The sequence below is a fragment of the Crocodylus siamensis genome, chromosome 2, assembly GCF_052110815.1.
Source record: "Crocodylus siamensis isolate JL-2025a chromosome 2, ASM5211081v1, whole genome shotgun sequence".
In the NCBI taxonomy this organism is placed as follows: domain Eukaryota; kingdom Metazoa; phylum Chordata; order Crocodylia; family Crocodylidae; genus Crocodylus; species Crocodylus siamensis.
Window position 1 is genome coordinate 97,136,088 of NC_143396.1, and position 26,058 is coordinate 97,162,145.

The following is a 26,058-nucleotide window of genomic DNA, read 5'->3' on the forward strand; positions in this document are numbered from 1 at the left end:
GAATATAGCTTAAAGTGCAACATTAGTTAAACAATGAAAGTTCATGCCAAACTAGCCTGGTATCTTTCTTTGATAAGATAACTAATTTTCTAGCTCAGAGAAATATTGGAGATCTTATCTATCTGGGCTAGAAAAGCGTTTCATATGGCACCACATTGCAAATTATTACCTGTTGAGTTGGAGAAGAGAAGGATTAGTATATGAATTGTAAAGTAAAGGAACAGGCTAAAGGGGATTCTGCAAGTTGTTATAAACAAGAAACTTTTGGGCTAGAAAGGATTACTAGTGGAGTTCTTCAATGATTAATCTCTGACCTTACTTAATATTTTCATTAATAACCTTCACATCAAAAGCGTAAGTATACTTTTCACATTTGCTGGTGACACAAAGTTCAGAGTTATCACCAGTATAGAAGACAATCAGAATATCCTGCAGGAAGATGACATTATGGACTGTGGTAATAGGAAGGGGATGAAATTTAGTAGTATAAGATGCAGAATCATACAATAAACTTCAAGTTTGTCAGTTTGAAACAACGGAGGAGAAGAAGGACCTTGCTACGTTGGTCATTAACAGAATTATTGAGCCACCAATGTGTTTTCTCTATGAAAAATAAAAATAAGATCTGAAGATGTATCAAAACAGGTATTTTCAGTCGTGTCAGGAAAATTTTAATGCCATTGTAAATTGCAGTGGTGAAACCTCATCTGGAATGCTGAATGCTAGGTAAAATTCTGGGCAACTAGGTTCAAGAAAGGTAAATTCAAACTGGAACAGGTGTGCAGAAAGGTTATTAAGATGACTGCGATAAAGAGGAGCCTAAGCAATGAGAGGAGACTGGGGCTATACCATGTTCTGAATAGGGCCAGCACATTGCCAGAAAAAGTAGGCCCTGTCCACTTATGACCATTGTGCACATGTATGGTCTGACAAATTTATGTGGTAAATGCCTTTGTGTGGTCCCAAGAACATGTGACACCATGTTCAGCTCTTTCAAATTACATGGCTTTTTATCTGGGTACTCCAAAGTTCCCTTAAAGAGGAGTGCCAATTGATTTGGGCTTTTGAGATATTAGAAAGCACCACAACTCTGTTTCTCTGACTTGAAAAACAGTTAAATAAAAATGATACAGATTCTTTTAGTGTCCAGGAACTTCTTAAAACCATTACAATTACATTTCTTTGTAAGGGTACCTGCTGTCAAGGCTACCTCTCTTACTAGCATATGATATTTTTTAAATATTAAGTGCTCTTGCAAAATGGCTCTGTGACATTATTTATAGTGCATATAGCCAATTTTGTGAGACGTATGAGGCTTGAGATCTATATAGAAGAGTTTCATAGATTACCTTCAGACTTCCTGAAACTGAACTAAGTCTCCTGTGGCAGGGGTGGGGTAGGAATCTGTAGCATATACAATTTTGGCAGTGACACATTACTATATTAAAATATCAGCTTCATAGTGAATAGTATAGATAAAGTTGCAACTTGGTAACAGGCTATTATTGTATTGTAACAATAGCCTGGTAATCAATCTTCTAAAGTTTAAATATAGCTTCCATTAAAACTCACTTCTCATATACATACCATTTTTAACTGTCCCCTTTTGTGATTAGATTATCTATTCTATCCATGCTAGATGTTGCAAATGTGTATTGAATTAGCTTTGTTCTCACAAAGTTACAGGCATATGTAATTTGCATCCAAATCGTAAGTGGCAGGCCATCTTAAATTGAAAGAAAATCTGAAATCACATTTACAACATTTGATAGGTTTCAAGATAGGTTAAGAGGCTGCTTTAATTAAATATGAGATCAGAGCTGACTTACATCTCATTTTTCAGTGTAATAGGCAGAATATCTCTGGATTTTCCGTCACTTTCTTTTACTCCACAATAGCTTACTCAAATTTGCTAAAACTTTAATTTCTCCCTCCCACACCCACACCCACATACACTTTGAAATTAAATTCTGAAAAGTTCACCCAAAAGAGAAATCTTGAATAAAGTTGAAAATAACTGAAAAAAGACTGTTTTATCGGGGAGAGACAACCAGCAGCACATGTGCCCTAAGTGGCATAGGCAGCCTCTGTCTGTGGCAGACAGCAAATCAGGGAGGCGGCAGGGAGCTACAGATAGAGCAGGAAGCAGAGCAGCAAATCAGGCAGAGGAAGAATGACTGGAGAGGGAACAAGGAATAAATGTGGGTCTAATTTGTGCTATGCTTGCCAAAAAAGGTTGGCACTTACTGGTTTAGAATGTATATACTTTGACAACTTTATCTACAGCTGCTGACTTCTATATTTTTGTTTTAGCCAAACAAAAATGCCTTATTTCTACCATCCAATGTTGCCAATTTCTTGATGGTGAATATATGTAACTATATAACAGCTAGTGAACGTAAGTATATATACTAATTACAATTACACATCTTGAACAGATGAGTGCAGTAGTTAGCTTTCAGAAAGATGCCCAGTATTTAACTCAGCCTTTATAACACTGGTTAGAGCCTGCTGACAAGTGTGTCTCTACTGCCTAAGTGAGAAAATGTCTTTATAGGATTGCTCTGTGAGTTTGGACTTGATGTCTTGTGATTTAATCCAACTTCTTCTTTGTGCTGTGTAATGTAGGAGTATTTTAGAAGAGTCTAAATTTTTAATGGGAGCTCTGCTGTATTAAGATTTAAGTGTGAAATTAGCCAAAGTGAAGTGTAAAAGGAGAAATATTTCTAATTCTAAAACTGTAAAATGTAACTTTAAATGGATAACTGTACTGTTATGTTAAATTAGGATAACTACATCAACTAACAAAGAGTAAATGCCTAAAGAAGCAAGGGCCTATTTTTCAAAGAGCACATTTTCACTTAAATTTTAATATACAATTACCAAGATAATATATTTGTAGTTACAAACATCTCTTTATGTATCAGCATTATTTATACATATACATCCACATTGCTTACATTTGGCCTTTAATAAAGGCAGAGAGAGGGAATTGTTATCTTTTCTGTGTCTACATGGCAGTTTTCCAGTTAAAGAAATAGCCTTTTTGTCACTTATACACTTTGCAATTCTGTTACCGATATAGTGTGGTGGATGTGTAAGCATCCACATACTACCCATTGGCCAATGCATAGGTGTAAGAAGCGTAAGTTTCTAGGAAGTGGTTAGGTGGTAACTGTAACTAAGTGGTTAGGACATTTCCTGAGGAAGCACACAGGGGGTGCTTCCCCCTTCTAAGCCACAGGATTTGAATCTTCTTTCTGATCACTGTAATGGGGTGTACCCCTCAGGGGTGGTCATGGGCCCCTGGTGGCCCTGTGGCACCTTTCTGCCTACCCTGGCACCCTAATCTGGCTCCTCTCTCTCCCCTGCCATGCCTTGATGCTATAAATTGATATGTTATTTAGGAGGCTGCCTTTGGGTAACCAAAGTCTAGTCATGGGTACCTTACTTCCCCTTCCTCCTTTGCAACTACAAGTCTGACCAGGCAGCACAGAGGTCCACCCTCCTCTCCCTCACTCTATCATTGGCTGGGACCTGGCCCTGCTGGAGCCCACCTGTCTTTATCACTGCCCCTGGACTATGTGGGCCTCAACCCCACCCAGGCCTCCAGTCCACTAGTCCTCAACCCCCTCCATGGCCCCTTCCAGTTCACTGGGTGGTACTAACAGTATGAGCAGAAATAACAAAAAGAAAAGTAGACCCCAATCAACTTAACATAAAAGGTCTTTGGGCTGCACCCTCTCCCTCCAAGGCCTCTCCTCAGCAATGTAAACAGTCACCAGTCCCCTAGGTTTGCTCACCCCCCAGGTCTCCTCCTGGGTTAACATAAACAGCTCTCAGTCTTCTTGGTGCCCACTTCCCCAGGATCCTTCCTGAGTTAACACCAAGAGTCCCCCAGGGCTTTGCATGTACTCATTCACTCACTCTTTCTTCACTGATAGGGGCTCCTCCTTTCAGGCATCAGGTCCTCTTGTCAGGCTTTCATTTGTTCCTGGCCCCTTGGAGCACTCCATCCTTCTCAGCCACAGGAACAGTACTGGACTGGACTAGACTGGACTCAACTGGACTGGATCAGTCCCCCCGCCTTCTGCTCTGGAGGGGAGTTTATATCCCAGTTATCTCCACCACCTTGGTCAGCAGGCCAGGCTTCCTGTTCACCTGGCCCAGGTATAGCTAACCTCCCCTTCCCACTCAATGCAGTGTTTTTCAGCCAGATGTTTGTGAGCTAGGCTCTGCAGAAGTGAGTCCATAGCCCAGTGTCAGTCATCTTCCTTCAGGAGACTTCTGCTCTCACCTTTCTTTCAAATGGTGCAAAATTTTCTCCATTTATTTTATCCATGAATATTAAACACAAGGTGCGATGCCTCTGCCTCAAGCTGTACACTGGAAAAGGAGCTGGATAGTGCCTAATCTGTTACATGATGGTTTAAGAACCATGCTGGGAAGTCAGAGAGGTACAGGTTCAAACTCTCTCTGAGTGAAAAAGGCTCAAGGCACTGGGTCTCCTTCTTCAGGAACCATTGCTCTGCTCACTCTGCTTTGGGGTTAACATGAGAAAGAGTCCTCCTCTTGCTTGGTCTAACACCAGAGTCATGGGAGAATCCTCTTCCTTTGTCCAGCACCTACCAGACATGAGTTTTTGTTCAGCCACAGTGTCATGACTTATTCACATGCACTTGCTTGGCCATTGTGTTACCTACTGAGCATGCACAGTAGTTGTATAAGCACTTCTGTATCTATACTGCATAGATAAGAGAATAGTAGAATTGCAAACTATGTGTAAGTGCTAAAAAGGCCATTTATGTGCCTGGAAATTATGCTATTTATACTGATAAAGTGTAACATAATTCTACATAACCTATTTCACTTCCATACTAAATCAAATAACATGCTTTAGTCCTGCAGTTTAGTCCTACCTTGGCATTAACAGGGGATTGCTGCTGAGGTGAAGATTACCTGGCTGCTTTGCAGCACCCATGCTTGAGGTAATGTAGAGCATCCCTGCTATTGGACTAACCAAGGCAGCTTGTTCTTGGTGATTGCATTTCATTCAGCTGAGGTAACTTAAGGTAAAATGGCCATCTTACTAAGCATGAACTTACTCCCAATGGCTTCTGACTTAACTCATTTACCATGTTTTGTTTGTTCATTTAGGGATGAAGTTAGAGGTAAGGAGTAAGTATATGTGGGTGTGCAGATCATGGCTTGTCATGGATGGATCATTACTTTAGTTTTGAGCATAGAGTGCAGGTTTCACATGGAGATGAACCCTCTAAGCCTAGTAGATTCTGCTGGATATCAGAGGATCCAGGAAAAGAACGTGCATCTCACTGGCAGACAACGGTAGCAAAGCTTTATGTCTAAGATACAACTACATTTTTTTCCTGCTTAAATGTCAAGCGAGAATGGTTTCTGAGACCCTGGAGATACTAGGGATGTGCCAGTTCTAATAACTAGTTTACATTGCGGCCCCTCTGGACTCAATAGAAAGGAGAGTTGTAGAGGTCACTATTAGAGATAATTGTGAAATAATCTGAGAGGGTAAAATATTAGCTTCTCTTATAGAAACAATTGTTAGAACATTGTTCAAGAAATATTCTCTTGCCACTGACAGTTTCTTCTTTTATTGCCATCTGTCTTTAACCTTCTTGTCATGAAAAGGTTATCAGGATGATTCTGGAAAGGGAGCTTCATCAATAACTGCAGGTATCTTTGATCTGCCAGTTCATGCTAGTTGTGGTTTTAGGATGGACACTATACTGTTTGTGTGCTTTGATGTTTTACTGGTAATGGATGAAGAATAGGATTGATGCTAATGCTTTTTGGACACACCAGTCTTGGATGGAGTTGATGATCAAGTATTGTTGATTTGCCTACAGACTCTGTAGAGATAGTCACTCAAGTGGTTCCATTTCTTTCTCTCAGATCTCACAGGTACTGTTAGGCAAGTGCTTTTCATCTCTCCTGAGTTCCCTCTTTGATGTATACAAAGGGGCACTAGGGAGCTGGTGAATAAATTTAGATTCCAATGTCTCTAAAAAGTAGATGGTTCTCAGCTACATTTATGTCAGTTAAAGACGGATTGTATTTTGATTTTATTTGAGGGTTGTCAAGAAAAGAGGAGGGTTTTTTTGGTTGATTTGTTCATTTACATTGCTAGATGTCAGGTCTTAATTTGATAATACACAAAATACTATGAGTAAATGTTATTCTATCTATATTTCAGCTAGCCTAAAAGCTAAAGCGCTTCCACCTGTGCTGCCTGTGACAGATAGTAAAAGTCAAGTGGCAGGACAAGATTCTGTACACTGAGGTGCTCAGAAGATCATCTCTCCCCAGTATTCATGCCCTACTAAAACTGGTACAACTAAGGTGTGCTGGGCACCTTTCAAGAATGCCCGACACTTACCTGCTGAAGAAAATCTACGGCAAACTGTCAAATGCAGTACACTTTCATGGTGCACCAAACAATATGGAGTAAGCGGTACAAGGACACCCTAAAGATGTCCCTAAAGAGTTTTGGCATTGACCCAGAGTCGTGGGAGCAAATCGCTAGTGACCATCCATCTTGGAGGTCATCGGTCCAGAGCAGAGCATGGGCCTTTGAGCAGTGGCACACGACAGAGGCAGTGAGGAAACACGTGGTGTGGCAGTGCAGCTCAACCAGCTCCACACACAGGTGGGATGAGGCACTCAGGTCACCATACAGAAGTACAGTGGACATGCCCAGGGACGCTGGCCCCAGCTTGAGCCCATTTTATAGAGACTCACCAATCCCAATGGGAGGGGTGGAACATGGCAGCAGAGCTGAAAAGCTGCCCAGAACAGGCAGGCGGGGGAACTGGAAGTGGCTGTGGCAGCACAGCAGTGGCCGTGTGCCTTAGGGATTGCCCCAGCATGGGCAAATGGTGAGAACCACAGCAGCAAGTGGCTTACACTGAAGCTGGCTTGGAGGAGCCAGGCAACTTACCAGAAGATGGGGACTGGTACTCCACAGTAACAACAACCACAGGCAGGCCAAAACAACCTCCAGGCAAGACAGAAAGTCATGAGAAAAAGAACCGAGTAAAGAGGAAGGGGAGCCAACTTTCCTTAGTCTCGGCATACAGAAAGTGCTTTTGCTACAGACCTTTTACCTCCTGAGTGGAGGAGATATACTGGTTCTGGGGGTTTTGTTTATTTGATCCTTAATGCTGAAAAAGGAATTTCAGAAAATTTTCTGAGCATTCTGTATCTGTGTTGTCATCTGGGAGGTGCTAGGCAGGGTGTAGGGGAGGCAGAGCCCTGAGATCTGGAACACATGTAGTCTGTGAGGACTGCATGAGGCCGTTGAAGATCAGCCTCTCTACTTTTCATAACACCAAAGATGTAGCAGAAGAGAACTTACAGCTGTCATGCAGATGCATAAGCCAACAAGCTGTCTACGTACCAGGGAATGAGTATACCCTCTCCAGATGAGAAGTCCTGTCGGACACCAAAGGACAAGCACAGAAGGCTACACATGACCAGGAAAATGAGGATCTCTCGTGTCCAGTCCTCATCACCCTTCTGCCCCTGCTGCAGCAGATTGTTCAGGGCAAAGACTGTGCTTATAAATCACTTGCATACCCACATGACATATCCTCCACCCCCCACCTCTCTCTTTCCTCTCTCTTCTTTCTCCCTTTCTCTTTTCTCCCTCCCTTCATCTTTCTCGCTTCCTTTCCCTCCTCCTCTCCCCACCCCCCGCACTGGATGCAGTCATCTTCGCTTGCAAAGGATGAACAACATATTTTTCACAAAAACTAATGAGTAGTTTTTATTCTTCACATTTTAGAAGGAACCTCCTATTAGTAATCTTTAGAGTTTTGTATTGTTAGAAGAGTTCTATTCTTTTCTACTCTATTTGCATGCACATATGGCCTTTTCCAGCTGCATAAGTGGTTTTTCTGGGGGCAATTACACAGTTTGTTTTCAAATGTAATCTAGACACACAAGCATCCACTTAGCTACTAAGCATGTTCAGCAGATGGCGCTCTGACCAAGCAGGAATGTGATGATGAACGCTTGCTGGGGTATAGGATTGTAGCCATGCAAAAAACCATGGTTAACAGGTTTTATACCATGGAGGATGATAAAACACTCCTATGTTTTAGCTCAAAGGCCTAGCAGTTAGAGCATACAACAGGAATAGGATACACAAGTTCTAGGTTTGCCTTATCCGAAGGGGTTTAAACCTTCCTCTCCTGCTCCCCAGGACAGTGTTCTAGCCCCCAGGCTAAAAATGGTGGTGACATCTTTGGGAAAGTGCTATTTAGGTGTGTAAAGAGAAATAGGATCTAGACCAGAATGTCCAGGTAAACCCTAATTTTCTATTATGGCCAATTCTGGGAGAAAGATAATTTTTGAAGCTCATGTATTACAATTTTTATTTACATAGTTCCAGTCATTTCTGACATTTTACAAGTAAAAGACTAGCCTCTCCAGCTTGAGGACTTTACTATTTCAGCCTGTTTGCCAAAACCTTTAGGATTTGAGTTTCTGCTACAAGGAAAATTCAAGCATCATGCTCTCTAGGAAAAAGCACCACATAATGGTTATATGCATGGAGATACGCAATGTAAATACTGTGTGAGGTGTGCACATTTCAAAATGGGCAAAGTTTGTGCTGGTAGTCTTAAAAGACATGGGACAAATTCACCTTTATGATAACTTCATTTGTTCCACCAGTTTTATCCTAAAGATGAATTTATCCCCAGACCTTTAATAAATCTGTTTAGTAAGCATTTTAACAGGTCGGTTGCTTTACTTTATTTTTTATAACATTCAAGAACACATTTCACTTTCTTCAGAAATTCTGGAAATTTTGTTTACAAACTAATTAAGTTTTTATTGGTCATCACTTGGAAAAAGTTATTAGTCATTTGCATACATATAGCACTGTTTACAAGGCTGATGTGAACAGCAAAGACTGTTCTACTCATGAATCATTAAGTAGTATCTTGTTCTTAAGATATGTTGCTTAGTTTGATTCTCATTTACAAGAAACTTTTGCAATACATATTCGTTACCAGTAAAACAGCAGCTGAGGGAATCAGAGATTAGTTTCTTCGCCTACACTATTGTTTTCAGAGTCAATATGACAACATTGCAACATTAGCTGTTTAAAAAAGACATTTCTAAATCCCTGACTAACAAATGGTAGTCTTCTTAAAATTAAATTCAGTAAACATTATAGCTTATCTGTGGCCCAAGAAAGTCCAGCTACCTCCCCCATTTAGACTGCTGCAAAGGACAGTATTTACCTTTGATCTGGGAGTCACTAAATCAGTGACCTTGACTTGTCTGACTCTGTGGGCTTGTTTAAAGAGCATTGCACCACTGATCAGAAAAACCAACAGAATGAGAACTGCATGGCCCAAATACTCAGTTCTTTTTTTTTTTAACCTCAGGTAGTGTATATTTTTGTACCAACTATCATACAGGTGAAGATGACAACTAGGGACACAACAGTAGATTGCCTTGTCATCGCAATTACTGGTAATAAATCTGCAGCAACATCCAGGCAGCAGAGGTTCAGGAGAGATTTCTCCCCATCTGTAGATGTCAAGAAAAAATATTTGAGGAAAAATACATGAAAGGTGTTTACAAATGTTTTGCTTGTAACATAAATTTCCCCTGATACTCATTTCTGAGTGATTTTAAAAGATCTGCTTTCAGGTCTAATTTAGGCTTTGTCTACTCACAAGAGTGTTGCTAACATCTGTATGTTGTTTAAGAATGTGAAAAGCCATACCTCTAACCAGCAATAGCTATATCAGCAAAAACCCCAGCGTTGATTCACATAACCAAAAAATTCCTGCTTGACAATGCAATTTATTCTGTTTTGGAAACTGGGTTACGGTATGAGTAAAAGAATGCTTTTGCCCGTCTGAGCTGTATCTCCACAAGGTGAGTGCTTGTTTGCTCATATAGCTCAGCTAGTTTGGCTGGTCAGCCCTGTAGTGTAAATGAGACTTCAGGTTAGAACATAAACTTTGCTGCACTGGAGTCTTCATTTGACTTCAGCATTTGCAAGATGAAACTACTAAGCATCTCCTGTACAACAATCACACTTTGTTGTGCTTCCAGGCTGTCCTCAGACAAGCATAACAAATACATAATGACATGCTGTATTTTGACATTCAAGGGGGAAGACCAGGCAAAGGTACTGGGTGGGACTGGTCTTCAAGCACGAAGAGCACTGAAAGCCACATCAGACACATGGGTCTGCACCTCTCACACCATCACTCCATTAGCTAGCAGGGTCTCAACCTTTTTAGAGTCAGGGCACTGCCTCCCCCCACAAATATTTTGAATTTGGTGGCTACCCCTGTTAAGAACCATGGCTGGTGCTGCCTCTGCTAACCTCAGTGGTTCTCAACCAGGTAAAACTGCCGTGTGCCCGATGCATAACCAAACTGAGGGCCTGGTTATATGTTCCACCATGAGCTGCACAAATGTTGATCAGCTTAGTGCTAGCTTGCAGTAACACCTTCAACCTAAGCAACACAGCTGCGGGGAGTAGCCACACTTTAATGGAACAGGAGGTGGGTTATGTGGATCAAGAAATAATCCTGCCCTGGTATAACCTTGAGCTGCATAATGAGTACTTTAAGCCACTTAAAGGTGTTAACATGTGGACAATCCAGGGCCTAAGAGCTCCAGGAGCAGGAAGGAGAGCTGGGCCATGCTGCTACCCTTCCTAGTCCAACCCTTCATGACATCTCCCAGACAGAGACACACAGGGCAGGTGGAACTGTCTTGCCTACCTTTGTTTCTAGGAGAAGTGTGGTGGGAGTGGACTGGGAAGACCTGTGGCACAAGGAAGCTGTCCTGCCTGCTTTATGTTTATTGGAGACCCCTAATGAGGCAGAAGTGTGTGCATGCCACAGCCCTTTTCAATCTGGCTGTGCACCAGGTGTGTGGGGCACTCTTACCTGGTCACCCACCACCACAGCAATGGCAGTGGTGCCTGTGCCTTTGGGTGCCTGGTACTTCAGTTGAGAACCACTGACCAAGGGCCTGCACTCAGATGTGCACATTTCATGAGCCACAGGGCTGAAATGAGATTTTCTTAATGTTTGTAAAAATAATATTATAACTACCATTCAGTTTCAAGAGAACAGAGGTCAACTGAATGTTATTAATTCTGTGCGTTTTGCACCATGCCCTAATGGCCTAGTTGTAAACTCCTCTTCTGAGACTCATGAAACCTGGTTTTAATTCCCTGCTCCCCCACAAGCTTTCTGAATGACCTTTGGGCAAGTCACTATCCTTTCTGTATCTTCAGTTCCCAATGTATAAAATCAGGCTGTTAATTCCCTAACTCAGAGGAGTGTCATGGGAGTAAGTGCATTAAAGATTGTGAGGTGCTCCAATACAGTGTCAATATGACTACTAAAGGTAGTCCTAGATAGTCCAAAGACACCTAAGATAAGTCCTAAGTGATGTAATTTACTAGTTAACATAGAAAAATTAATACAATAGGATATTATGGTCATGTAGCCAGTTTGTGACTTCTTTTAGCAAATAAAAACAGGAAATGTTGCCAAAATGTTTGTGGGGTCAAGACACCAGGGGCCAAATTTCTTGGAGTAGCACTTGCTTAGGCCACCACTGATTTTGATCCAAGATGCTTAATAATTAAGCTCATAGGTAGGTTAAGCAAATTTCGGGAATTTATGAGGTTTACAAGAATTTCAACAACAGCACAGGTATAGGAAAAAGGTCTAAAAACAAGCAATTTCTTATCTACCCATCTTTGTTTCTCATTAAATGGAAGGAGGTCTTTTAAGGGGACCCTGAAGAAAACTATCTTTAGTTGAATAAAAATATTGGTTCTTTTAGAAAGAAAAAATTGTCCTACCATGGTCTTTAGTTTTTGTTCTGTTTGAATGCATGAACATTTGCTTGATGGTTGCATTATTACTACAGGAAGATGCACTGGATTTCTTTTGTAATCGAAAGTAAAATTATACAGAGAAATAACCAGTGACATGAAAACTCCCATGTTTGTAGATGAGATCACTGGATAACTGAAATGCCCTTGCAAATACCAATTGGACAAATATTGGACAGTATTGTAAGGACTTAATTCAATAACCTGCAAGCTTACAAATTGCATACATGCATCTTTTCAGGGGAAAAAGCAACTGAAAATGACTGGTAAATAAACAAAATAAAATAACAGCCTTGTGTCTGAATATAGACAGAAATCAGGGTTGCTGGTTCAAGCACAAATATGTGGCAAAGGGCACAGAACTAGGTGCTTCTCCAAAGCAAAGGTCCATATTATTTGAGCATGATAACTAGCTGTAGTAATTAATATGCCTCAGTGTAGGGCAGCCACTAGAGGGTTACATAACTACTCATGAGAAGCACTGACATCTGGTCGGATAGGATATACTGCATCAGCTTGTATAATAGACTACCTACATTAAGGGGAGATTTGTTTGCTTCAATATGAATGTGGCATGTCTACTAACCTTAGTGGAAATAGAACACAGGTATCTTGTGCAGGAAAAGAATACTCTTCCACTCCATTGTTTACACATGCGTATTTGGCCTGTAATAAATAAGGATCAAAAGCTGAAGGAACTTTTGAATACTAGTCTTTAGGCGAGGTTGTTGAAGGCACAGATGGCAATAAGTTATCTAATACCTTATGAGAGAAAATGCGAAGTAGGTACTCACCTGCCATTTGTGTCTTTAAATAGTTCACTCTCACAAAAATATCACAGAATTTATTCCCCAAAACAGGCATGTCCGTTGTTGCTTATCAAACTCCAGCATAAGGAGTCTCATACTATTTGCTAAAAATGTAAAGTGCATGTTAAAATGTTGGCATCAAATAAACATAGAAAAAGTTAACAAATACTAATATACCAATGTTACTGTATGCCACTATTGAGTCTTTATTATTGTTGTAACCTAATTAGGCACATTAACTGCACAACACATTCTTTAAAAGGTCATTATGCACATATAACTTTTATTCATAGGCAACTATAACACATGATTATGCTCTGATATTTTCGTAAGATGAGACATTCTTGTGAATATTTCTGATAGTCAAATTATTTGCTATATTAGTCATCAACACAGAACAGAGAATGTACAAGCGTAAGAGTTATACGTCAAGGCTTTTAAATTAAAGTTGATATTTCAGAACATTTTTTGACATACAAACCATCTTGGGCAGGAGGGAATCTTCAGTGTATTTTTTTTTTACAGTAAGGCAAAAAAGCCCAAAATTTGTATATCCTGGGTGCATCTACACATCCATTAACGTACCATAGTTACTGTGCATTCATTTTAGTGCTTGGCTAACCAAGTACTAAATCAATGCACAGTAACTCATGCTACAGCACAGTAGCACTGGCATATGGGTTTTTTGTGATGCATACTGTGCAGTAGCATATTAACATGGTTTTTGCCAGACACACTACTGTGCAGTGTTATTGGGCTACTGCACAGTTAACATCTCATGTAGACATACTCCTTGTGTACTAAATATCCATTGAGTAACTGTGACAGGTGGTACAGATGTTCAAATAATGTACAAACCATACCATAAAAGATATTTTTTCTTTGTAACACCAATATTAAAAAGTGTAGCTGTGGATCTTCTGGCTCTATTTTGGCACCTCACTCTCCCTGTTTATGTCATGTTCCACATTCTGAGCTGGATTCTGACATTTATATATATATATGTATACTGAGCAAGTGTTGTCAAAATCAGGATCCAGTTCCACAAAGCATGTCAATATTCCCATTAAAATAAATAGAACTAGTCATATGCTTCCTGTTAGGGAGGTGCAGAAGAATGCTTTGTTCAACAGGCACCATAATTTTAAATACCTTTAAAAGAATTCTCACACATTAGGCCTCTGCTTCCCAACCAAGACTTTTAAAGTGGTGCGTTAAAAATTATTATGTAGCCATTATTTACTTGCCATATACTGATACTCATAGAAATGTATATTTATTAAGTATGTCATCTTCAGATACCTCAGATCTGTACAGTATAATTTGGCGCTATGGATAATATTTTGATTAATATTAAATAAAATTCTTATTTAAAATTTAAGGTTGCAGAAAAGAAGAAACATACAAGGTTGTGACATTTGGTACATATGTCCCCCAGTTAATATAACTTTTATGGTGGTTTTCGGAAAAAACTAACTTCACGTAATCTGGTGATTTTAAGGCTGAATCTACAGATTATCTACAGATGATTTCTAAGGATGTATTTAAATTATGCTTTTAGAAAGGGAGGGTATATGTGACATTGAGATAAGGTTTGTCCTGAGATGTTGCTCAACTAGTGAATTTGTTCAGGGACAAAGTGAACAGAGATGTTAAATATTAACAGAGAGATGATGACTCTTAGTCATCTGACCTATCATAAACAAGACAGGAAAATTAAGAATGCCTCATCCATATATATATATATATATATATGAACTCACAGTGCCATCAGAGCCTTCAGCAGAGGAAGCTGAGATGTTCAAGCAAGTCAGCATCATGAAGTTGTTGCTCTTGTTTCTGCTCTGTGTTTCCATAGTTAAAGCCCAGGGTCAAACTGACTACGATCCTGAGGTTGTAGTAGAGATAATACTTAATAACAATAGTAATGTTTAATTTTATTTGATGGTATGCATGACTTTGTAAGCTTTTGAATTCAATTAATCTACAGAAATGAAAAATGTTAAACTACATCGAGAATATATTCATGCTCCACTTAATGGAGCTCAGGTGCTTCTAATTATATTTTTTCTTTCATATTTAACAACAAAATAGTTTCATTTATATTTTCTGATATGTTTTCCTTTCTTTCCTTCTCTTGTTGTAGGATGTTGAAACCCCTACGGTAAGACTGGATTTTTTGCTATGCTCCACTAAATAGATTCAAGAATTTGCAGCAATGCTGATTTTTCATGAATAGCACAGGAAGCAAACTCTGCAGGTTGAAAAGAGTAGTAAAGTGTGTGATAAGTAAGGTGTTGAACCAAAGTTTATTGTTGTCAGTAGCAATCTTTCCATTGATTCATTGGACTTTGAATAAGACCTTAAATGAGCAACAAAAGCAATTGGCTGCCAGCTCATACAGCTCTGGATTATAAATCTATATGTGCACTGATGCACGGTTAAAAACTCTACAGCAAGATAGTACTTGTATTAACAAGTACTTTGTATTAACAAGTACTATCCTGCTGTGGAGTTAATTAATTTACTCCAGCCTAATAGGGGTGCACGTGTAGATGTGCAATGTTTACTGCAGAGCTACTTAGTCAACTGTGCAGTAAACATCCTGTATAGATGTGTCCGGAGAGTACCTTTTGGAACAAAATCAGAGGAAATTGCAAAACAATCAGGGACCATCTATTATTAGCTTATTCACATTTATACCTCTGATATATTTCATTTTACTGAAGGAAAGAATTTAAGATAAAATTATTATTTGATTTAGGGTCTGCCAATATTTGTTTTATATTTTACAAACCCCAAACAAATGAGGACCACCAGCTGGGGATGAACAAGACACTTTTTCTTAAATATTATTTTCTGGAAATATTATTCTACTAAATAGCTTCCCAGCAGGTTTCTAATGCATATATTGCTTGCTTTTTTGTTGTCTAATCCTGAAGTCCTTGTCTGTGAGATAAGTGTTACTAATTTCAGTGGAATAGCATAGAAGTGTGGAAGGTTGGAGAAGCATTTGATTCAAAGTCTTGATCTTTTGGTCCAGACAAAATATTTATGTTCCTCACCCCTGTTTTTGTTATTCAGCACTTTGGAGTTTTTAGTGATTGTGTTTTAAAATAGATAAATATGGTTTTTTTAGAAAGTGTTTAATGCTTTCAACAGCTGAAAATGTAATGCACTACAGCAAATGAATAAATTACAATCTCAGTGCTGCCTACAAAAATTTGTGGACATGATTCAAATTCTTAAGTCATCCCCCTCCTCCCTACCTGACACCCACTATTTCCTGCTACAGAATTTAGGATCATGGCTGCTTTTAGTTATGTTTCTGTGCTTGTGGTAAGTAATATTGCCCAATCATGGTTTTAACGTGCTTCAAAAATTGACCTTACTCATTGACCAAGGAATTAGTTCAGGCCAGAGCTACAGCTGTACAAGTATCTTGTTTCTGACCATGTCCAGAAACATACATCACAGGAAGGTTCAAGAGACTCCCAATTGAGGGCAATTATAGAATAACTTGCCTTTCACTTTTTATGTTAATCGCCTGAGTACATACTATCTTCTTAGCTATATGAAAAAGTGGCTAATCCCCACTTTTTTTTAATTCCCTTTTAAAGCTCCATGGTATACAATGGTTATGTTGTATAAAATGTATTTCTTGTGATTCGTTCTAAATTTGTTAATTTTTTCTGGGGCTTTTCTCTTTTTTTGCTATTTTGAAGTGTACTGTTTAGCCTGGCAAGAAAAGGCATACCTATTACTAACATGTAGCGTAATATTTCATTATTATTTCTATTTCACTTAGCTCTCCTAATATCTTTTTCACTCTTTTGATTGTCAAAGCTTGTTGGGTAAATGCTTTTGTTTACCTGCCCATGATAATGCTTAGGTCTTTGACCAAAATATCTTTTCATTTTAGATAGAATTAGCATGCTTCTTTTGTTAAATTTAAAACTGATAAGATGGTGCAATGATAATTGAAATGTACAGATAAATACTTATTTTATTATTGCATGTTTACATATCCAACTTAAAAAAATGGGTATTATAATATTCTAACAATGAATATTATAATGCATGGTTATGAAGGGCCTTTCTCTTGCTTTTCTTTATGTAGGGTGGAGAAACGTTCGCAGATGCTCGAGGACACAGGCCACTGGATAAAAGACGGGAGCTAAGTCCAACCCTTAGACCAGCTCCTCCTCCCATTTCTGTAGGCGGATATCGTCCTCGTCCAACGAAACCACCCACCAGTGGCCAACATAAAAGGCCCATTGTTTATCCCGATGTTGGAGGCTGCAAGCATGCAGCAGATGAGCTAGTAGGTCTATTCATATTATAACTGTAGTGTAGACTGACGTCGTTAACAACAAGAGGTTTTTCCTTGATTTCAGAAATGTATCAAACCTCACAGCAGTGTGGACTTGTCTGAGTAAAAAAAGGTTTCCATTAGGTACCTGCCAATCCTTTCACTTCATTACTGTTGTCTTTTATCAATATTGCATGTGGAAAATGCAGGGTTAGAACTTGGTGGGCTTGTTCAGCTGCTCAACAGGTCTATTCTTCCTGGAATATTTCTTAGGCAATTGAAGTGAATTCGATACACAGATTTTTCCAGTTGGATATTGATGCTTCTCCAGAAATAATTTTTTTTTTCTAGAATTTATCTTTTAAAATTGTTGCTCAGTTCATTCTTTTATTCTTTCTGACTCATTCTATATTGCTGTTGATTTCATGGCATTATGCCTGGACTCAGATCTTATTTAAGCAACTAAAATAATTAACGCTTTGAACTTATAGAGAAAAAAATTATAGTGAGGCTAAGCATACCCACGTTTGAAAGTCTGGGCTCTAAGGGTACCTGTACACAGTCTGGGGGGCTGCTCCAATGCACTGGAATTACAACTAGTCAGAGCATGCTAATTAACATGCTCCAGCTTCCGTGTCTTATGTATTTGCATCCCCACACTTCAAAATGGCAGCAGGAGTGCTTTAAAGCTCATTCAATGAGCTTTAGACAAAGTGCCCTACTGCCATTTTGAAGCGTGGGATGCCAATACACAAGATTCTCCAGGAGCGTTAATTAGAGCAGTACACAGAGCCATTCTAATTAAAGTGCCCCCCTCCCCTCCAAAGCATGTGTAAAAATGCTCTAATTTACCACACTTGTAACTGATTCGTTTGTTTTTTAGGGCGTGTTGTGTCCAACTGGATGTGAGCTGCAAATGACATTGGTAAAGCAAGAGAAAAGTGTGAAATCAACTGTTCATGACCTAAATGATAAAGTACAGAAATTATCTGAAAACTCTGGAAATTTCCAAGTGTATGTGACTACAATAGAAGAGAATTTGGTAAAAAGAAAGAAACAAAGAACAGGTACATTATTCATATGTTTCAATGAATTAAATTGGGATTACAGACATTTATATTGCCACAGTTACTTATACATAACTTGAGACTTTTTTAAAGGGTTACAGATATTGTAGAGCATTCATCTTGGGAGATACGATCTCACAAACTATAATCATAAATCTAATAATCCAACAGGAGGGCCATGAGCTTGGCTCTGCTTTTATCGAAGTCAGAGGTAAAGCGCTCACAGGGCACCCCAAAGTTATTCCAGCAGCCCCCTCTCTTCCCTCACTGCTTTCTGATGCCCATCACATTTTTGAGGTCCAGTTCTTGGGCAGCCATTGTGGCTTCTAGAAACATGTCTCTTACCGTTCCTTGGCAATAGGAACAATAACGAATCTACAAGTATACCCTCATTGCAGGGCTTAAAGAAAAGTGTTTGATGCAGTGGAATCAAGGTAGCTAGGAGAAAAGCAATAAAGCAATCTATACATGGCTAAGGAAGAAGTGAAATCTTAAATACTGCTGACTGATCATATTTTAGAATGAAATTATCTTCAACTATTTGGCAAACAGGTTGCAAATCATGATGACTTTTATACATTTTTGTTTTTCAGACAATCAGAATGTAGTTTCTGAGTATAGCACAGAAATAGAGCAGCAGTATCATTTCATTAAGGAGAATATGGACAACAACATTCCATCTGCCATCCGAGTTCTTCGTTCAATTGTGGACAATTTACACAAAAAGATACAAAAACTGGAAGCTGCCATATCATCCCAAATGGACAACTGCCGCTCCCCTTGCACTGTTTCTTGCAATATCCCAGTGGTTTCAGGCAAAGGTAATTCATGTAGATCTAAAGAAAATCTCCCATTTAAATCCTGGTACAATTAGACAGATGCATTATCCAATTCAGTTTCATCTTCTTGTTAAGTGTCTGATACTAGTAACCAATTAGGATACCAAGGCAGATAGACCAGCATCCTAAATGGATATGGAAAATCATGTGTGTTACCTGTTGTATATTTTAATTGGGCTTTGGATTTTTAAATGGCCTAATTGTTGTAGAAGCAGAAGTTTCACTGGCTTTCAAAATATTATAGAAAGCGAATAGGAATTTGTGCTCCTAAACCATTTAGGCAATTTTGAAAATCTCAGCCTATATGAGTGTCGGTTAGTGGTTCTTTCTTGATTCTTTTGAATGGCATATCATTTATCCTTTGGATCAGAGATTCTTAACCAGGGTGCCAAGGCACCCTGGGGTTCCACAAGATCCTTTTAGTGCTGTCAAATGTGCAAACACCCACATGCAAAGCCAGAAATTTCAAACAGAAATCTGTTCTGTCAAAGCATTCCAACCTGTTGTGGTCTTTCTGAATTCTTTGCATCCTTGAAATAGACAAATTGCTTTATTATTTTTCCAGAGTCAAAAAGGTAAGAGCTGACATTTTCCAAGGGTTGTTTTGGGTCTAAAAAGGCTGAGGGAGTGATTTAAACCAAGGTGAACTCTAGCTTAAGTGGACTTAAGCTAGATTTTAAAAAATATTAGATTTTAGATTTTAAAAAATATTTTTAAAATATTTTTATTTTTAGATTTTAAAAAATATTATTAAATTTTAAAAAATATTATTATTGTGTAATCAGCGAAAAGAAGGCTATCCTTTTAATCATTTTCTCCATGCAGAGGATTGTTCTAGTAGAAGATCATAGCTCTCAAAATAAGATGCACTATTGGTTTATGTTTTCAGAATGTGAAGACATTTTCAGAAAAGGAGGTGAGACATCAGAAATGTACCTCATTCAGCCGGATACTTTCACCAAACCTTACAAAGTTTACTGTGATATGGCTACAGAGAAAGGAGGTCAGTGTGAGATAAGCTATGATGTTGTGAGAAGGAAAATATTGACAAAAAGAATTTGCACTCTTACTTCTTTGCATTTGTGCATGTTAGGATGGAATCACAATTTACTGAATTTATTATTAGTTAATTTAAAGCACTTGTTCTCCAGCTATGACTTGTGATCCATTTATATTTTATTACTATAGCATCTTCTCTGTAGGTTATGGTATATTACTTCCTCACACAAGCTTTTTTTGTAATCTGCAGAATTCTTAAATGTTTTGAGAACCAAGTACTGGCAGACTGGGTTTTGAGACAGAAGGGGGCCCATAACAAGAGTTTCTGTAATAAAGCTGTGAAAGAAATGATTGAATAATCATGAAATGGACTTAGTATATAAAATGTTGATACATTGTAAAAGGACAGTGTAGCTGGGGTGGGGGGGGCTAGCTGGGGTTGCATACAGACATTTGGGGAGGTTAGGGGGAAGGAAGTTAGATTGAGTTAGAAATAGCCACCTGATCTAAGGCAAGTCAGGATGGGCTGGTTGTATGGTGGTAATTTATCTGCACTTGTTCAAGGACTGCATTGTATTATTTATTAATCCACAAAAAAGAAGGAAACATGGGAGGAAATGCAACCGAGGCTTCGTCTGCTTCCCAGAACTCCTCCTCCACATCATCACCTCCAACCTATGTCAAAATCTAGTGCAGCATGAAGGTCTTCTAGTATTTCTTGCTTCTGACATGGAGCTAGATGCTCATGCCAACAGAACAATTTAACTTTTGAAAGATTATTTCAGGTAGTCATGCTCCAAAGAGAGAACTATTGCTTCTCTAATGTTGTCATTGCTTCTGTCTTAAGGGAACAAACAATTCCCTGAGACTCTGGGAATAAGGTACTGCTCAACATGAGTAAAGGTGGAAGTTTATAAACAGTAACATTTCAGTCCTGCACCAATTTGAAGTCAACTGCGAAGTTCCCTTGGACACAAATAGGATCAGGACTGTGCCCTAAAATTATTTTTCTAGTTTATAATTTATAAATTGTTGCTGTTACAGGATGGACTTTGATTCAGAACCGTCAAGATGGAAGTGTTGGCTTTGGGAGAACATGGGATTCATATAAGAAAGGATTTGGAAATGTTGCAAAGGGTAGAGAGAAAAAATACTGCAATTCCCCAGGTAAAATTCTGAACACAAAACATGAACTGGTTTTGTACTTACAACTATACTGTTATGTTTCTTATAGTTTCCCACAATCGATTAGAAAAAATTTCATGAACTAACCAACTGCAATAGATTTTGGGCAAGTAGTAAAGATGCATTAAAGTATATTCTGAATGTCATTTTCCAGAATTTGCTTTCATTGTTTTCAGGTGAATATTGGCTTGGAAATGATAAAATCAGCCAGCTCACCAAAATCGGACCTACTGAGGTTTTAATTGAAATGGAGGATTGGGATAATAATAAGGTTACAGCTCAATATGGAGGATTCACCATCCAGAATGAGGCACACAAGTATCAGCTCTCACTTACTAACTACAAAGGCACGGCTGGCAATGCCCTTATGGAAGGAGCTTCACAACTGCATGGCGAGAACAGAACAATGACAGTTCATAATGGCATGTACTTCAGCACTTTTGACAGAGACAATGATGGATGGTATGTGCAATATTTGCATTAGCGATTTCATTAGGTTGGGGTTTTTTTATATTGAGCTGCAGCTAACATATATAAGACCCTAGTGCTTAATGTGCAGCTAACTACATTGTTCCATAGTGTCTTCAAATATGCTCATTCAGCAAAGTTTCACAATCACACAAGGTATGTGATCTGCCAGTCATGAGCCAGGTACATGCAATGTTCCACTGACATATCCAACGGCAGAATTTTCCCCAGTGAAGCCATGGGTTGGATTTCAGCCATACCAGAATTAAATACTAAGACCCTTCAAACACAGCTGCACTGTTTCTGATAATCATATCAATGTCTACAAATTGGCATTTTTTCACACTATGCAATCCTTTTAGTAACTGAAGATGTTACTGATTAAATAGCACTCATGATGACACTGATTCAGTAAACAAGTGAATACTTAGTACTAGAAAGAATTTGGGCAAGGAGTACTAGTGGAAGGTAATATCTGTGCTGTTTAAGTCCTTGACTTCTTATAATCAGTTTTCCAACCTAGAGGTGACATCTCTGTGGTATGAACTAATGTCAAGTGCATTCTAGAATAAGAATAAGGTCATCAAGATTATTTTCAAATGCTACCAAACCTGCATTGAACCCAGATAACTAGAAATCAAAATAGAATACAGGGAGTGTGTTTACATGTGACATTTACTGCAGAGCTGACTAATTAACTCCGCAGTAAAGCCTCAGCATCCACATGTACAACACTATTAGGCCACAGTAAACTAATATGCTCTGCCATAGGATGGTACTGCCCAACACAAGTAATATCCTAAGCAACATTATTTCATAGTTGGTAGGGTCGGAAGGGACCTGAGCAAATCATCAAGTCTGACCCCCTGCCCCCACAGGCAGGAAAGAATGCTGGGGTCAAACAATGCTGGCTAGGTGATTATTTAGCCTCCTTTTGAAGACTCCCAAGGTAGGAGCATTTATTTAGTGTGCTGCAGCACACATGTAGATGGGGATGGGGCTAGCTGGGGCATGAGGGTGCTTCAGTGCGGGGGCCTGCCAGCTCAATGTGCTGTGGTCATTGGCGCACATTGGCAATGTGTAGGGGGTGCACATGGGTGCATGTGCACCTCCTGAGATCGGCCAGGCACCCTCTGAAAGTGCCAGCCATGAAACTGGAAGTGCTGATGGAAGTGCACTTCTGGTTTTGCCGCTGGCTCTGAGATCTGCCCTGTAAGTTTTAACAAGGCACATAAGTAAGCCTGTTTTGTTACCAAGGGCTGACAAATATCAGCAAACTGAAGCAGACCCCTCCCCCCCCCCAAAAAAAAGATAAGAGCAAGAATTGTGCTCAATAATTTGATGACAGAGGATCATCTTACTTAATAGCATTTGTAGATGATTCATTTTACATGGCAATTCCTTTTGTGAACTTTTCATTATAGATTGGCTACTAGCAAGCTTTTTTATCCAGTGAGGTGTATGGTGCACACTCTAGACAGTTAGTCTTTGGTGGAAAATTTAGGGACAACTTTTGATACATTTTTAGGCTCAACAAAAATAGACGCACACACACACACAAACAAACAAAGTTATTCTGTTGTCTTGTCTATGTACAGTTCATTCATTATTATTAACTGTGTACACTTTTTCCTCTAGGATACATGCAGATCCAAGAAAACAGTGTTCTAAAGAAGATGGTGGTGGCTGGTGGTATAATCGCTGCCATGCAGCCAACCTCAATGGCAGATATTATTGGGGTGGGTTATACACCTGGGATATGGCAAAACATGGTACAGATGATGGTGTTGTATGGATGAATTGGAAAGGGTCATGGTATTCATTGAAGAAGGTGAGTATAAAGATTAGACCATTCTTTCCACATTAAATGAGCAATGTCAAATGTTTTCATGCTCATATCTTGGATACCTTCTTTGAGTGCATACCCACTGAATTTCATCTACATCAAAGAAATGCACCAAAGTTTATATTTGAATATATTGTGACCTAAACTGGAATGTATGCCTGGCCCATTAAAATAACTCACAAGAACTTTTGTACCATTTTTTATTTGATCCCACGATACACATATAACTAACAGCATTATTTATAGTCTTGAATCAGGTCCATTCTATTTGCTTATAAAGCCATTCAAAACCAGAGGGAAAGAATTCTTTAATTTTACTAGCTCCTTCATTTAAATTATACATATTTTTACATGTTTAACACAGAAACAAGTGTTTTCAGTGAGGTGGATTAATATTCATTAAACATTTTCTGCTACTGTAGAAGAACGTGTTCTTATTTTATATAAAGTAAGGTGCACTAACCTGACACACAATCCAATGAGAAGGAATAAAGAAAAAAATTGTAAAAAGTCACAAGCCACCAGTTGTTCTGTTCAGATCTTACCCCCTTAGTCAGTGGTTCTCAACCAAAGTGGTACAGCAAGCTGGGGTGCCATGAGATCTTTTAAAGGCTGTTGCATGATGCTTCTCAATATTAGCACTGTGATGTGTACAGAACCTACAAAAGTCACAAGATAAATCCAGAGTTTTCAAACAGGAATGTCAAATATATTCTGACCTGTTATGGTCTTTCTGAATTCTTTGCAAGAAATGAATTGTTCTGTTACTTTTCCATAGTCAAAAATGGGTGAAAGCTATGAGCTAGCATTTTCTGAGAGGTACCATAAGGCTGAGGAGGGGCCTCTTGAGTCAAAAAGATTGAGAACCATTGCTGTAGACCAGGGATGGACAAAATACATCCCACAGACCAGATCTGGACTACCAACTGACTGTATACAGCCCACAGCTGCCTCCATGCCCACCTGTTCCCACCTGGGGCAGCCTGCACTGTGCTCTCACCATACCTGCCCTATGCCTGCTGACTGTACTGTCCCAGCCCTGGCCCTGGCCCTGGTCCCAGCCAGCATACACAGCTTCCCAGTGGGCCTGCTCCCACTGCTGCTGCAGTCACCCAGGTACTGCTCAGCTCTCCTTGCCTTCCTCTTCCTCCTTGTCCTACTGTCCCTGATGCACCACCCCAGACAACAGATAGCACGTGACGTAGTGGTAGAGTGGGGAAGTGTGCCTCTCCCTTCCCCTCCTCCTTTCCCCAGCCCCTAGCCAGCTCTGAGGACCTATTGAATGGCCAGCCCCCCACAAACACATACACACCCACCCCCCTCACATACACATCACACCCCTTCCACACACATGCTCCCACCCCACCACACACACAATATACCAGTGTAAGACTTTATTTTGACCTATATGGAATCACCTCTATATACACTATTCAAAAAACGTAAATCAGAGCAAAAAATATTTTTTGAAATAAAATTAAAATGTGTTATAGTAGATGATTGATCTTTAATATGATTTTTTTCAACTATAATTTGTTAAAATGATATCTCCTGAAATATTTTGTGTGTGGCTCTCAACAGGTCACCAAAACTTATTAAGTGGCTCTCCAGCTGAAATAATTGCCCTCCCCTGCCCTAGACTGAACTTGCTTTTCCCTGCTATGTAGTTCACATACCATATCTCAGATACTCCTCTTTCCCCACTTATTGCATATATCAGAGCTCTATAAGGACACTGAGGATACATACATATAGTTTCCACATTGTTGAAGTAGATTTATCTAGGCCTCTAACTTGACTATACATTTATCCAGGCCTTTAACTTGACTATAAATTTATCCAGGCCTCTAAGTTGGCTATAAAGTGAAGAAAAAAATGTTCTTGCTTAGTATTTTAAAAGGTTTTAAGATAAGGAAAAACTCTTCTGCTTATTACGACTCCATGCACAGTTCTTTAGGAACAAATGTTTCTCTCTTTCCTAAAAACAAAAAGGTGATAACAGTTCTCAAAAACAAAAACGTGTTGATGAGCAAGCAACTGTTATGATTTACCCCGACTTTCTTTTCAAGGATGCTTTGTTTAAAAATTTTAGGTATAAAAAGGTATATTAACTTGTAGAGGTGGGGAATTCTGCTTAGATCTCCTCCCTACAATTGTATGGTATGAGCGCCAATAAACTAATGCTGGGTCTGTGAATTCTGATATGAAACACAACGCAAAGTTTAATTTCTTCCACAACATGTACCACATTGTACTACTGGAGCACCTAGAGATTGCAGTCAGATAAGGAACCAATGTGCTGGGCTCTTTATGAATGCATAGTGTAGCAGTTCCTGTCCTAAAGAGCTTGCATGGCAGAGGAGGAGCTACAGTAAAAGGACAGTGTCATTGGGTGGGCTAGCTGGGGCTGCATAAAGACATTTGGGGAGGTTAGAGGGAAGTTAGATTGAGTTAAAATAGCCACTTGATCTAAGGCAAGTCAGGATGGGGAGGTTAGCAGGGGATGTTGGGGGGATCAGGGAGACAAGCAGGCTCGGGGCGGGGGGGTGTTGTCAGGAGTCCAGCAAGGAACAGGGAGGCAGGCAGGGTCCACAGAGAGATGGGGGGCAG

At 39.4% G+C, this 26,058-nt stretch overlaps 1 protein-coding gene across 1 annotated transcript; it reads left to right on the forward strand.

Moving 5' to 3' along the window:
- The first annotated feature begins 14,492 nt into the window (after window positions 1-14,492).
- On the forward strand, window positions 14,493-23,633 carry FGB (fibrinogen beta chain). The gene is made up of 9 exons (XM_090036444.1): window positions 14,493-14,625; window positions 14,879-14,896; window positions 16,853-17,056; window positions 17,928-18,111; window positions 18,705-18,932; window positions 19,840-19,953; window positions 20,994-21,116; window positions 21,311-21,596; window positions 23,241-23,633. Exons 1-9 carry the CDS (start codon window positions 14,530-14,532, stop codon window positions 23,467-23,469), a joined length of 1,482 nt encoding a protein of 493 aa, XP_089892570.1. The 5' UTR covers window positions 14,493-14,529; the 3' UTR covers window positions 23,470-23,633.
- Window positions 23,634-26,058: the final 2,425 nt, after the last annotated feature.